Below are 14,145 nucleotides of genomic sequence, written 5' to 3'. Positions count from 1 at the left end.
AGTCCATCATTCATGTTCATTCTTTTTCTTTATTATTTATTTATTGTAATTCACAGTTCTCATAAAAATGCATATACAAGTATGCAAACATGCAAATATGCAAGTATGCAAAAATGCACATGCAGTTTTATTAAAAAAAAAATTAATATTTAGAAAATTTTAATTGTAAATTATTTTTCATTGAGTTAAAACGTGAAATGGCACGTATTGGACTTATATAAAGAAAAGAAAAATGATTAGAAAGATCTGGAAAAAAATATGGTACGAAAGGTATGCAGTCTCTCGGTAACAAGACATTAAATCAGGTTTGATATCCAAATTTACAAGAATAATGTATAAGAATAACGTTATCAATGCCGTAAAAATGTTTCGAGATTAGGCCCAAATCTGCCTAACGGATCTTCCGGGAACATTATATAATCTCCGACAAAAGTGGGTATCAGTAAACGGTTCAGAATTGTATTACGCCATTCCGGTTTCTCTCTGTACAGGTCTCTATATTGATCTGTGGAAATCACTATTCCTCCACACGACGTCGCATATTTCAAAATATATCTGCAATAAAAAAAAAAACAATGAGAAAGCGTCGAGATCTAAATTTTTAATACGTCTCATATGTTTTAAACTTTGTTATTAACAAGAAAGTATTAACAGATTGATACGAAACTAAGCTATTTGGTGTAAAGTACGAATATCGAGAGATCGATAATTAATTTATACTTCTGTAAAAAAAACACGTTTATATATACAACGCGTAGTTTACTTATACAACGTCTAGTATTATACATTGTTAGAAAATATAAGATATTTTACTGTATAGAAACAATTTTCACTTTGTAGGTAAAGAATGTAATAAAATACTTATTCTATTTTTCTATTTATACGTATAATAAAGATATGGCGATTGTATACCGATCATCGTACGATGTAATTTGTCTGCCATCAATGAGGCGGCTAGGTGTAAACACGACCGTGCCTTCTTTGTACAATTTCTCAAGAAACGTATGGTCTTTTTTTCGGACGTGTTGTGGTAAGAAAACCTTCACGTTGTGACCCCTCAATTTAAAAAAATCTACTACTATTTTGATACCCTTTTCTGAGAATTCTTTACCGTTTGTATGGCTAAAATATAAAGATATATGCTGCTCAAATTGAAATAAGATACACAAAGTGTATTGCAATATTTATAAATTTTATAACTATATTTTGCACTTTACGAAAATTCATCATTAATATGCATGATTAAAAAAAGATCATACGCCATTGCCACGTTGCAACCGTCAACAATTATCTCTCTTAATTTGCGCGTTGACTTCGTTTGGCTATTCCTTTCTTCCCAATAAATTCTCCTTTTGTTGTGGTATGCATTTATATTTATCTTTGCAAAACTTGAATTCAAATTATCACCGTGCCGCCTACTATTTTCGCCCAAATAAATTCTCTTTTTGCTGTGTTGTGCATTTGATTTTGTGGGACTCGGATCCAAAATATCGTCGTGCCGCCTTTTTCTTTGATCGCTGTCCGAACATTTCAATGTGTTTAGCTTAACGTTTGACGGTTTGACCGTTAACGGAATGAACGATTCGGATGTAGTTTTATCCCAGAATAGATCTTGTTTCTTCCTGCTTTTCTCGGCAAATTTTTTTGTATGCGTATTTGTCTTTAAATACTCGAGATATTTCAGATTCGGCCTTTTGTCTATCATAAACAATGGATCTTTCTTACATCTGGTGCAACTAGACTTCCTTTTTACCCTCATTTTCTTCACTGGTTTCTCCAGACACGACCACAATTCAACCACGTCATCCTCCGTTTGGGTTGGCGCTAGATATCGCGAGATATAGTACCATTTTAGAGAACAGTATTAAGGCTTGGTTGTACCAACGTTGCATATTTAACCTTGGCTTAACTCACTCTTTGTCTCTTTCTAATTATTCCCTTAGAAAGGGACAAAGAGTGAGTTAAGCTAAGATCAAATGTTATGCTACCGGCTCTAATGCCCATTTCTACCAATGTAGATTAACTTCTAATCTTGGTTTAAGTTACTTTCTATCTTTTGATCAAAATTAACCTGCGTTGATAGAAATGGACATAAGTCAAATAGATTTTCTTATCAAAATCTCTTCTTATAAAGAGAATCAAGCGGAGTCAACTCACCTATATTTTCTTCGTTCAATGATTCTTGCATAACCGACGAATCAAGGACAGACAAATCGTTACCCATTGTATCGAGTGGTATTATAGACGGTCTACTCTTTTTCCGCCTGGTATGGATTATCAGTTTTCTTTGCCGTCTTTTTGGAGACGGGGACAGTTTGGACTGTTTGGAGACGCATTCAATGACACTGAGCGAAGTGTCTGCATCTTTATCATTTGTTTCCTTGTCATTGTCTCGTTCAGATGTTTCACTGTCACTGTCATTGATTACAATTATATTATTCCGCGACGAGGAATCCTTGCTGGAGCTGTCCGTTGCACTTTGTTCCTTTAACTTTTGCACCGTTCCATGACCTAACCTCTTCCGGCACGCGATATCGCCTACGACGCTCGTAAGCTCCTCTAAACTAATAAAAATCATCAGTCCTCCGCGTCTCTCGATATAAAAATCGAATTGTCAATCATTACCTTTTCTTGAATACCTTCAACGGGCTCTCATAACAGTATCCAAATTTCTTAGTTTTCTTCCCTTTCATCGTCGCAGATTGACGCAGATTGCGTCGCGACATTCACTTATAAATTCACAGATTGACGTGGACCTAAATCATGCGATCAATGAAATTACACACAATAGTCGATTTTTTGAGAGGAATAGAAAAAATCCACGAAGTGAGTATCGCTCGATACATACCTATATTACCTGTATTTTTATAAAATTCGATTTTCCAGTTTTCCAGATGTTCGGCTTCCCCAATAATAATCACGTTAGACACCGATACTTCGTGTCGAGTCGGAGTTCGGAGTGAATCCCAGTGAATCGCCATCATCACTGCGATTTTCGCACGTGAAGACCGTGAGAGCACCTCGACGGATTACCGACGGAGAGGATATCCCGTCCTTATCGACGGCGGGTGAAGCAGGACTCGCCAGAGGGCGCGGGCGGCGGCGCGACTCAATAAAATGGGTCGGCGCGCCGCGCCAGACGGGCGCGGTGCTCCGCGGAGAGGGCGTCAGAGCGATCGCTGGTGACGAATGGTCGGCGTGAAACGACGTGTGCGATGGATTTGACGGCGTCGGCGACGGCGGCGACGGCGATCGACACCGAGTGACGCGCCTCCTCCTCCTCCTCCTCTCCCTCATCCTCCTTTACTCCCTCGCTACTACGCTACTGTTCGGGATTGTTGCGAATAAAGAGCGCACGCGAGAGCGAGACCGACCGTAGGGATGCGGTCGAGGAGAGCCCCGTGACGAAACGAGACGGATCTCGCCGAGTATTTCAGGTGCATTATTATGGCAGAATGGACGAACGTAAATTGCTACCGTTGCTGATGCTCTTCCTGGCAGGTAAGAACGTTAAGAACGTCGCCGAGTAGTAAGCGCGAAGGAGAGAGAGCGAGAGAGAGAGAAAAAAGAAGGGAAGGAGGAAGCGAGAGAGAGAGAGAGAGAGAGAGAGAGAGACGCTTCCGTCATGGAACAATGCGATCTATATCCGACGATCATGCGATCCGCAGCCGCAACCGGCTATAGCACGTAGCACGACGCGCGGACGATCGTTACGATTCAGGGTCAGTTATGTAAAGAGGATATCTCGCCGTCCGCGTCGCTTGTCACCGCGCGAGCAATGGCAGAGCACGCGATCCGCGGAACCACCTGTCGAGATCGCGATTGTTGTCGTTGTCCGCTTCCTCTTCTCTCTCTCTCTCTCTCTCATTGATTTTTTATAAGGTTTGTTTAGTTGAACTTCCTGTTTTTGCCACTTCCCGGACGGTTCATCTTTTCTCTTTTTCTCTCCAGCGTGAAAGAACAGGTCCATAGTCTTTTTTTAGAATTCATTCTCGTCGAATTGTTGCGTGACGCAACGGCTAAAGGTTCATCTTAATTAATTCGTCCTGAAAAGAAGAGCTCAGCGTTTACATTTTATGAAGGGAGGAGAAGAAAATGAAATCCGATTAAAACGAAGAGATCTTAGGTCTCTATAATCTGTATATTTTTTATATAGTGTTGCATATCCATCTACGGTGGCTACTTGTTGCGCCGTGCGTCTGTGCTTGACAGAGTAAACCTTTCTATTGGATGTAATAAATTTGTTTGTCAATCTACTCGTTCAGATCTCTTGAGCAATTGATAGCTCGTGTCCATTTATGTACCGATGTAGATTAACTTTAGTCTTGGTTCAACTTGCTCTTTATCTTTTTCCAATTCTTACAATTAAAGTAAGTTAAACTGGGATTAAAGTTAATCTGTATTAGTAGAAATGGACGTTACGTAGAAACTGGTCTAAGTTAGTCTAAGCTGTTATTAGTGATTATCGTCAATATGTTTGACAGCTGTACAAGACAACAGTTAACGAGTATCCGCGAACTTGCAGGATGGCAGGAAGCAGTGGCTGTGGTGCCGATGCGGCACGTCGCCGTGGACGTTGGTAGTAATCTGACATTGGCCTGCACCGAAGACAATGACCTCCCGCATTCCAAGGCGTCCAATGTTATGTGGATAAGAGAGGGACGGGAGGATGGGCAGATTGAGCGGCTGAAAGTCGAACCAAACGGCATGCTGAAACTGTTAAACGTCAGCGTGGACGACGCTGGCAATTACTCGTGCACCTTCGACGACGATCTCGACACTGTGAAAACTATGATCAACGTGACGGTCAGAAGTACGTTGTTACTCGGCCGTTTTAACAAGACAATTCGCAATCGCGCGTGCATATGTAGCAGCGTTTTAGGTTTTAAATACAATTGATACATATCTGATTTATTAAAATTTTCCAATGAATCTAAAACTCGCGTAAAATAGCCAATGAGTTGCACGAGTTTTACAGCGTTTTTCACTGGCAGAGCCGGTGCGCACTCGGTGCACATTAAAGCCGTCGTACGCAAACCAACGTAAAGTGTATGTTTAATATAATCGGGTTAAATCATGAAATCCTCAATATTCTTTATTGCACTATTTGGTAAAATATGTACTGAGTATTTTATCAGTCGAAATATTTGTATTTTACTTTAAACATTAGAGACTAAATCAGTGTACAACAGCTTTAATGTGCACTGAGTGCGCACTAGTTCTGCCAGTGAAAAATGCTATCAGAGAGAGATTCGTTGGAAAATTATAATAAATTAGATTTTATATTCAAGAATCTTATTCAAGTTTTACAGTAAGCATTACCTTATTGGAGTAAAGCCATAGATTTTGTTTTAGCGTATATATTTTTTTTGTTTCTTTAGCACGTCCTTCAGCCCTGCAAAATGTATGGGTCAAGCCATCTACGATATTGGCCAACATTCTTTGGGAGGTGGGATATAACGGCGGATATCCTATCATAGACTTCACTGCCGAATATCGTTTGAAACCAGTGGCGGGCGAAGAACCGGAAGAATGGAAACCCATTAGTCCAATACACATTCCTCCAAATTCTGTAAGTACTCTGATCTCGAGATTATAATAGAAAACGGGGATGTGTGTGTTGAAAAACAAGACGGGATAACTCGATAACGTTATATAATACTGCAATTATTGCAACAGCGTAACGTTATTTTATAATGTTGTATCTGCTTCAATTTCAATTATTCGCTAGATTATGTAAGAACAAATACTTTTAATATAACGTTACAGAGTTATTCCATCCCTCGTATAAAGAGAGATTAATTGAATTGAGACTAACGATTGTTTCGTTGCTTTAAAGAGACAAATAGATGTGTATCATTTGGTGCCAAACACTACGTACTCGTTTCGAGTGTGGGCAACCAATCAGCTGGGAAAAGGAGAAGTCGTGGAAGTCGAGGGTCATACGCAGTACACTATAGAAGAACTGGGTATTTTGTTGCAATTATTATTATAGAATTACTTCGCGATTTTTATATATATAGATTTATCACCGGGATAAAATAAAATTCGAAACCATGTATAGAGCTGTAGCTAAAACTTTCGCCGCTATTGTAAATTAAGAATAAATTTAAAAGGCTTTTTTTAAATCAAACTTTGAAAGTTGCTTATTTGAATATCGAGGCACGTTCAAATTAAATCCTTTTATATGTATGTAATTTATAAGTATCTATTGAACAGCGATAGTTTTAGCACATCCTACATGTATAACACGTTCCACAGAAATCGTAAGAGATATATGTTTCGATTAAGCGTTTCCTTGTACAGTATCTAAGCTAAGACTAACGCAACTTTATCATGCAACATAACTAATTTTCAGAGCTCCAACGACACCTCTTAGCCGACGTAAAGAATTTCGATCCGCGCGTTTGGGTGGCAGCCGTAGGTATTGTGATGGGCACACTTATGATTCTTGGTTTAGGTACATGTTACCTACTGTATCGCGAGTGCAAGGCACCCTGTAAGCATCCTATCTGATAACCGTAACGTAAGAGCTTCCGCTTCTACTCTGTCTCTTTACTGCTGCTACTACTACTACTACTACTTCTTTCCGCTGGCGATGATCATTAACATTCATGGCCTCTCTAATAAGCACGATGCTCGAGAAAGTCGTTTTTCTCTCTCCATAGAAGTCTTCGTGTAAGTTAGCTGAAGAACATACATCACATCATTTGACAAACAACAGGACCTGTTAGTATCTTAGCCAGTTAGTTGATTTATCTATATTTCTGATCTTTGGCTTCTCTGTATTATGCGACAGCCAAGTTTTTCGAAATTACTAATACTTTTATGATATCTCGTTCTCTGTATACTCTGAGCACCTTTTGCAAAACTTCTCATTAGATTTAACATATTTACCGACAAATACGAGACAGCATTTAACGGAGATCTCATCTCGTCAAGTATATTAATACAACACTTTTCAGATTGCCGCACTGAACACTAACAATAAGCACATAAGTAAACCATCAGTATTTTTATCTTTTACGATATATGGCACTTATTGGAATGAAAATCTCAAATTTCTCAATATAATTTTCCTGTCGCCAGATTTACTTGTCTGGTTACTGAAACTTTTCAATACGAATATTTTCTTTTATTATACTGATTAGATATTACTTATGCTGTACATAATGTTAACCAGCCTGCCGATAATAACTTAGTGATGATGAATGAATAGTAAATCTTACGATAGTCATAGAAAGCATTATGATCTTGGTTAAGTAATACCGATGAGATCTTCGGCAGTATATCGAGGTAGGTAGGTCAAAGGTAGTAGGTTCATTTGTCAGGCAAACGGCATTTTGATTGGCATCGGAATCTGGTACTTTATTATTACGCATTAATAGAATTGTCGATAACCAGAAATAATTTGGGGAAAACAGTGGTCGACACGAAATTCCGCGGCGTAAAATGTTTTACAATACCTGACAAAGAAAAACCGGTGAAGGGAGAGGGTAGAAGCTAATGAGACCCGTGGCCCAGACTAATGAAAATTAATCTCCGTTCCGAAATTGCAGCGCAGCTGGAGGAGCAGGAGGTGATTGAGCTCGTCCCCAACATCATTTTGAATCCGGGATTTTTCGACGAGCGCACCGAGCACGTACCACAGGACGAGAACTTTAACAATCAGACGACTACGCGCCTCAACAACAACAGCGTCGTGCAACCTAGACGGCTTTAGCGTTTTTTGTTCAGCTTAGATCTGCTCCGCTCCGAAGTGAGTAAATTGGACGCAGTTTTACACGACATCTCGAACGTAAGTAACCGAATTTATCGGAAAGGCCTCGAGTTTGTCTAAAATAAAAAAAAAAGAAAGAAAAAGAATGAAAGACAACGTTCGACGAAATTGATAGTAGACTAAAGAAACGCAAGACTATTTAGCAATCATGGCAAAAGGAGAATACGCTTCGGGGAAATTTCGGGACACTTCGGCGGTCCATCGGTAGCTTGGAGTGACCCGACAGTTTTCTCGACTTTTTTCTTGCAATCAGAGATCGAGCGAGAGAACAACGGGCTTTTATTCTAAAAGGGTTTTCGTGAAACCCACGTGTCTTTAACGCGATTTTAAGAATTCCAATGGGACATTTGTAGGAAATTGCTGTTATTCTTGGAAGATTTACAAACAATTTCAAGAATGAGGCGTAAGTAGATTTTTATATGTGCAGTAATATAGAGAAGTGTAATTTAGGTAGAGTAAAGCTCGATTTTGAGAAGCCGGGAGCTATATCTCTCTATATCTCTCTCAAAATATAATGATATTAAATAAATCACATAATTTCAAACTGATAGCAACAAATGAGACTGTCGAAACGGAGGAAATTGAAAAGAAAAAAGAAAGAAAATGAAGGTTCACGTTCGATCTCTGATGTTACAACGCAACAATGAAGTGTTCAAAATCAGATTGTAAGATTCCATGTCAGATTTCTTTGCGAGAGGAGGTAATTGGATTTTTTTTAGAGATGTTTACTGCAGGACGTTCTCTGTCTCTCGCTCTCGCGTGTAGTTTCTCGACGAGAACACACTCAATGATTGCTCAGTGATCGAGCTTAAAAGGAAGTGGAACTCCTGTGAGCCAAAAGATTTGTAGTAAGACTGTAACTCTAAGAGTAATAATATAAAAGAACTCGAAGTGAGAATCACGCGATGATCGAACGATACTCAAATGAAAAAAAAGAGATGTATTTCGCACTTGTTTACCTTTTTGGAAATGTAACGCAATGTGCGCGAATGGTATGCGAGTATTACGATTTTTTTAACATGCTCATTTATCGTTTAAGCAATCGGATCGTACGTATATGTATGACAAACTTACTGCCGTATTAAGGTTTGCACAAGTCGTTGAAGAATCCTTCCTAGGAATCTCCATGAGAATTTTTTCCGTTTTGTTATAAATTTACGTGTAGATACCCCTTTTGCGTCTTTGTAACGTATGCTACCGCTCGTTATGTGTGCTCTTCGTGGAAAAATCGCGCGAATTCGAAATAATTCCGATAGGATAGAGAAGAATATTATTTTAATTCTAACAGAGTGTCTTTTGAGCTAACATACCTTGAACTATATATTTTTTTTACGTACGTTAGATTTTGCCCGTAATATTTTTCAATCTGCATGCGATTGTTCGAGGGATGCGCAATATTGCTTTGGCACACTTCTGCACTACCTTGATAACTATCACAACCATGTCTAACGACTCACCGACTCACACGTTGTTTCGTAAAAATCAGATTTTCCCAAACAGCGACTAACGAAAGGGGGAAAAGAGAAACGGGCGGATATAAACTCCGCTAAAGCATAAGTATCAATAGGTGTAATAAAACCGTGCGAGAAGATACATGGCGTTCCACTTCGGCGGCACCATTTTTTTCCGACGTTATTTCGATCGATGTCGTTTCCTAGTTGAGAAGGAAGCCCCGCTTGTGTGTATCATTCATTAGCATTGTCGGAAAATGAGGCGGTAGGGAAGTGGATCGCCCGGTACACAGCAAGCCTACAACGCGCGTGGAGTAACGTGCATTCTCTTTGCATCGCGTGCAATAATAAGATTTCAATAATCCTAGCACTTAATTATACATTAAAAAATAAGATGAAGATACATTACATATTTTGAATAACGCTATCGTACTAGACGTGGAATGAATCTCTGCTATGATTGAGCAACTGGACATTCTGCAACACGGTGTCTCTCTCGGCACCGTGTTTCGTGCGCGTGCACAGGACTTCAATATTAACGTTCGACAGCGGCAGTTAACGGATGGACGTTTGATTTCTGCTAATGAAAAATAATGCTTGATGTATAGAGCAGCAGTCGATTTTGATGAATACTTTGTTCCTGTACATCCGTTATACTTTCTCCCGTTGCTTTAATTAACTGCATTCGATCGTTTACCAGAGAAAACGCAGTACATAGTTTTTCCTGAGATATTTGTTGAGCATAATTTGTATATAATTTGTAAAATTACTATACTATAATAATTTGAGCGTTCCTCTTCTTTCTGTCAGTGAGAAACGTAATGGGTTCAATTAAAATTAATCCACTCAGAGCATAATGGCACACATATAAGTTTCAAGTCATCTGTAAGGTGACAAGATACTTTAATGCACGCAGGTTGTATAAAAATTGGTTGTGCGTTGTTACATTGAGGCTTTGGATTCGCTTCTCCTTTCAACTCCATTCTTGAATACGCATATATATGAGTATGTCTATAAACGAATGGTGATTTAAGAGTAAGCGGATCGACATTTAGCTTCGTACTATGCACTCTGTGTTGTGAATGGTATATAGATATATATATATATACATATAAGAAAATAATACAATAATAATTATAATGACATGAAAATACGTGTATATGTATACACATAAATATATATACATATATAATATATTTATATAACCGAGACATCACATGCTATTTTAGGCATAAGTAAAGACAATTTTTTATATACATTACGATTATGCTGAAATTTGATGATAATATTTATCTAACATATACGTCGAGACAAGGCGATGACTCTACATTATAACGCGATTACTACGTCTTGCTTTGCTAATCGAAGAATATCGCTCACGAAAGTTACTTATGTAGTGATGCATCCCTCCCTAATTTACCACAGAAGAGTCGTATTTTTGCCCGGGACATCAGAAATACGAATCGCTAAGAACAGTATAGCGTTAAACCAAAAATTATCATAGTATCGATTTTTAATACGATTATATCACTCTCAATTTGAGTTTTAATTTATATATAATATAATAATTATGATTTATATGAATATAATTATAGAATTATTATTCTCTGTAATTATACAGGATGTTCTATTTTAATCTTTACACGCATTTATCTCCCGAACTATTTGTTTTTCGAAAAAATATTTCAAATAAAACTTACTCTGTTGGAAGGGGACATTTTATTTTATTGTTAGACACAGGTCTTGTCTAAGTGAAGATGCCTCCAAGATTTCCAAGGTGATACAGCACATTCTGTATAATGGAGTATTATTAATTTAATTCTTTTGCGATTTGCAAGGCGCGCGTGGAGTTATTTGATTTTTCAACTAATACGACTCTTCATTTTCAATTAGAAATTTTAGACATAACTCTTTGCTTTTTCCAAAATGTAATATTAAACATACCTAATGCCTACAGCAAAAATTACTAAAGAAAGCCGTTTCATCTCATAGAGACGAAACGGTGCAGTAGTGTAATCCAACAAAAATTATTCTTATAACGACTACTAAGCTATTAAGATTGCGATAACTTTCAAGAAGCATCGTGCGTCATGGAATTTCTGCCATTGTGCTGTGTGGAGAGAATAGCATATCTACACGCATACGAAACGTATGTCTGTGCGATGGAGATTGAAAACGCGTCCGCTGCAAATCCTATCACTATAATAAGCGAGAAATGGCATTCTCTTAAGAATGATGAATTGACATACACCCCAACCGCGCTTTATATTATATATATATTTACATAGCAATATATATATATTTTCTATTTCTTTCTACAGTTAGGATCGTATAAGATAATCGCCGATAATAGATGGACGCGGGCAAAAGTGAATTAGGAATCGTAACGTGGAGGGAAATATTTGATGATGTAATGAGATTATATGATCGCGAGTGTAAGTGTATACCTACAGTAATAATGGCAGATATTTTATATTCATATCATAAAACACAGTAATAATCTATGTGCTATCGTAGTAATCCTTGTAAACGCAATTTTCAATACACGTTTGTAATTTTTAAGGTGAGGCAATCGAGAGAAGACAATCCTGAGAGAGTGATTTCTTACGAACAACTTTCAGACTTTTATGTTATTGTCAATTCTTTTGTAGTATCTTTGAGATTCTGTATATATCGTTAAACTTATTAAATTTAATACATTTTTTAGTATCATGTAAGACTGAAAACGGAGTCTTCTTTCTTCTGTCTAAAAAGTTTTAAAAATTTTTCTAGCACTGGAAAGAAATTAATTTGGGATCTCTTTCCAGATTATTTTTTTTCTACAATGTAATTTCTTTCATCGATGCCTTATCTTAAATCTTCGTCTTTTTGTTTAATTAACTCTGCTGCATCAACGCTCTCACTCTCTTCCGCGAATAGGTCTCCTCGCTTCTCTGAGATTCATTTTTATCTGTGTTCGCCTGCGCACTATTATTTATACAACAGCTTACGTAACAGCACCGCCGCGTTAGATGTGCGTGCAATTAATCGTTCTATTGATATACCTTGCATAATTATCCCCGATATACCTCGATGATTAGCGCACTCTTCGATGAAACGTATATATTAAGCGAAGCACAATGCCAATAGAATAGTATGTTTAATGGTTGCTAGTGCCACCATGTATCGTCCCCAACATACATATTTGCCTGCCTAATTACATCCCGATGTGCGATGAACATACGTTTGTGGTTTCTATATGAGGAAAAAAAGAGGAAAAAAATACGCGCTACGTCTTCTTCCATGATATGGCAGAATGTATCGATGGTTTCATAGTAGATAATTAATGTCGGATACCGGGTGTTTTCCCTCCCTTACTGTGTAACTAGCACTTTCTTTGTTTTCCCTCATGAAAATTACACTTGTCGCATATCGCTGGCGCGGTACCGTTCGTTTGAATCCCTTTAAATATTGTGGCGACAGCAGCAAAGAAAGAAACGTATTACAGCAGATATTATCGCAAATTATTTATATGTCGCGAATGCATAATCGATTATCAATAATTTATTATGATTAGTATTCAAACAAATTCGGGATCGGATTCTAGGTCACATTCCGAGACGTAGGAAAGAATCGTAGTTATAATTATCTGTAATAATAGTAATTAGTTCTGATTAATTCTAAGAATTGATAATTGTAAATATAAATCTTCTCAAAATGTGATTACTTTTTGTAACGAATTATAATTTTAAAATTGTATATTTAACTATTTATAATTAATTAGAACTTTAACTAGTCAGACAGTTAAATTTTAAGTTATAATCACTTGATTTTCTGTTTTACATTTTTTTTTAAATCTTGTTAGATTTAATACTTTTTTTTTTTTAGATCTGTGATGTTAGATGGTGAAAAAAGTCCGATCCTGAATATGTCCCAGTGTATTCTTTTATAGCATTTAGATGATGCCTTGTAGAATTTTATTTTAGTACGGCGCTGTGAGATGAAGAGTAGGGGCCATAAATGACCAAAAAGAATAGTTTAGCTTTAACAAGTATATACTTCTGTTATTAATGCTGTTGTTTTTGTTTGCTAGATATTTTATTGTTTTTCTTGCGTATATACTCTGTTGCGTTTACGTATACTTATTGTTTTGTTCTTTTCGAATTCAATCTATATTGCGTATTATCTTACTGTCAAAATAATCTCAGTCAACAACAGTACACGTGCGTTTAGCGATAAGTCGTTATTTGTTGTTTATTGGTGCAAAAATGTTTTCTATGCAACGTCAAGAATTAGAAAATCATGCTATTCGATATGTCTTTCAATAGTTTTATAAAACGTGTCTCAGAGATAAAAAAAAAGATAATAATTTTGTTACTTTCACTTTATTAACAATAAGAGCGACGTTTTTGAGATTGTTTTTTTTTTTTGCGTATACGCTTTAATCTTTAACTAGAAGGCGATGGCAATGAATACATTCCACCAAGTACAAAGACACCCATGCAATCTTTGATTAAATGGAAATTTATGCGGAAATCTAACGGTATATTTACTGAATTAGATATTGCTTTTTTGTAAGATGAAAGTAATGGTTGTGCTTGAGTGCAAATACCGTCATTGTCTAGGCTGTTACCGACAGATAACATCCGTATATAGTCGCGCACGGCTCGTGCGAGCCGAGGAGAGCATTAACACTAGGCACATATCAGCGAGATGTAATGAAGATTATCATAATTAGCAGCGCTCTGTATCTTTATATCGATACCGTTTGCGATCATTAATGTAATACGATGTATGTAATATCCGAATGTCAAGTTTCTTTTGTTAAAGCGAAATTAAACATTGAATTTCCTACGAAGCGAGTCTCGCATTTTTTTTTCACTTCTAACCGCTAGAGTAGCGATTACATTGCTTCGCGCTAATGCCTCGTACAAT

General features: G+C 37.3%; 2 protein-coding genes across 5 annotated transcripts; one reads left to right on the top strand and one right to left on the bottom strand.

Moving 5' to 3' along the window:
• Positions 1-133: 133 nt before the first annotated feature.
• LOC143893377 (uncharacterized) lies at positions 134-3,007 on the bottom strand. 2 transcript variants are annotated; one of them, XM_077398657.1, is made up of 6 exons: positions 2,849-3,007; positions 2,626-2,756; positions 2,158-2,564; positions 1,260-1,824; positions 913-1,122; positions 134-555 (listed from the first exon to the last, which is right to left on the bottom strand). In XM_077398657.1, the coding sequence occupies exons 2-6, from the start codon at positions 2,724-2,726 to the stop codon at positions 351-353; spliced, it is 1,488 nt and encodes a 495-aa protein (XP_077254783.1). In that variant the 5' UTR covers positions 2,727-2,756; positions 2,849-3,007; the 3' UTR covers positions 134-350. The 2 variants fall into 2 exon arrangements, with proteins under 2 accessions (XP_077254783.1, XP_077254784.1); XM_077398658.1 differs by having other exon boundaries at positions 2,858-3,000.
• Positions 3,008-3,159: 152 nt separating this feature from the next.
• On the top strand, positions 3,160-14,068 carry LOC143893380 (contactin-2). 3 transcript variants are annotated; one of them, XR_013255780.1, is made up of 7 exons: positions 3,160-3,501; positions 4,526-4,813; positions 5,382-5,572; positions 5,840-5,969; positions 6,359-6,499; positions 7,560-7,798; positions 8,500-14,068. XR_013255780.1 is itself a non-coding variant. In XM_077398661.1 (6 exons), exons 1-6 carry the CDS (start codon positions 3,456-3,458, stop codon positions 7,585-7,587), a joined length of 819 nt encoding a protein of 272 aa, XP_077254787.1. In that variant the 5' UTR covers positions 3,160-3,455; the 3' UTR covers positions 7,588-14,068. The 3 variants fall into 3 exon arrangements, 2 of the variants coding, with proteins under 2 accessions (XP_077254787.1, XP_077254786.1); XM_077398661.1 differs by having other exon boundaries at positions 7,565-14,068; XM_077398660.1 differs by having other exon boundaries at positions 7,560-14,068.
• The last annotated feature ends 77 nt before the right edge of the window (positions 14,069-14,145 follow it).

This window comes from Temnothorax americanus, unplaced genomic scaffold (assembly GCF_048541705.1).
Source record: "Temnothorax americanus isolate GAGA-0224 unplaced genomic scaffold, ASM4854170v1 Scaffold12, whole genome shotgun sequence".
Lineage (NCBI taxonomy): Eukaryota > Metazoa > Arthropoda > Insecta > Hymenoptera > Formicidae > Temnothorax > Temnothorax americanus.
The sequence above is the reverse complement of the archived record's forward strand: the minus strand, read 5'-3'. Positions and strand labels throughout refer to the sequence as shown.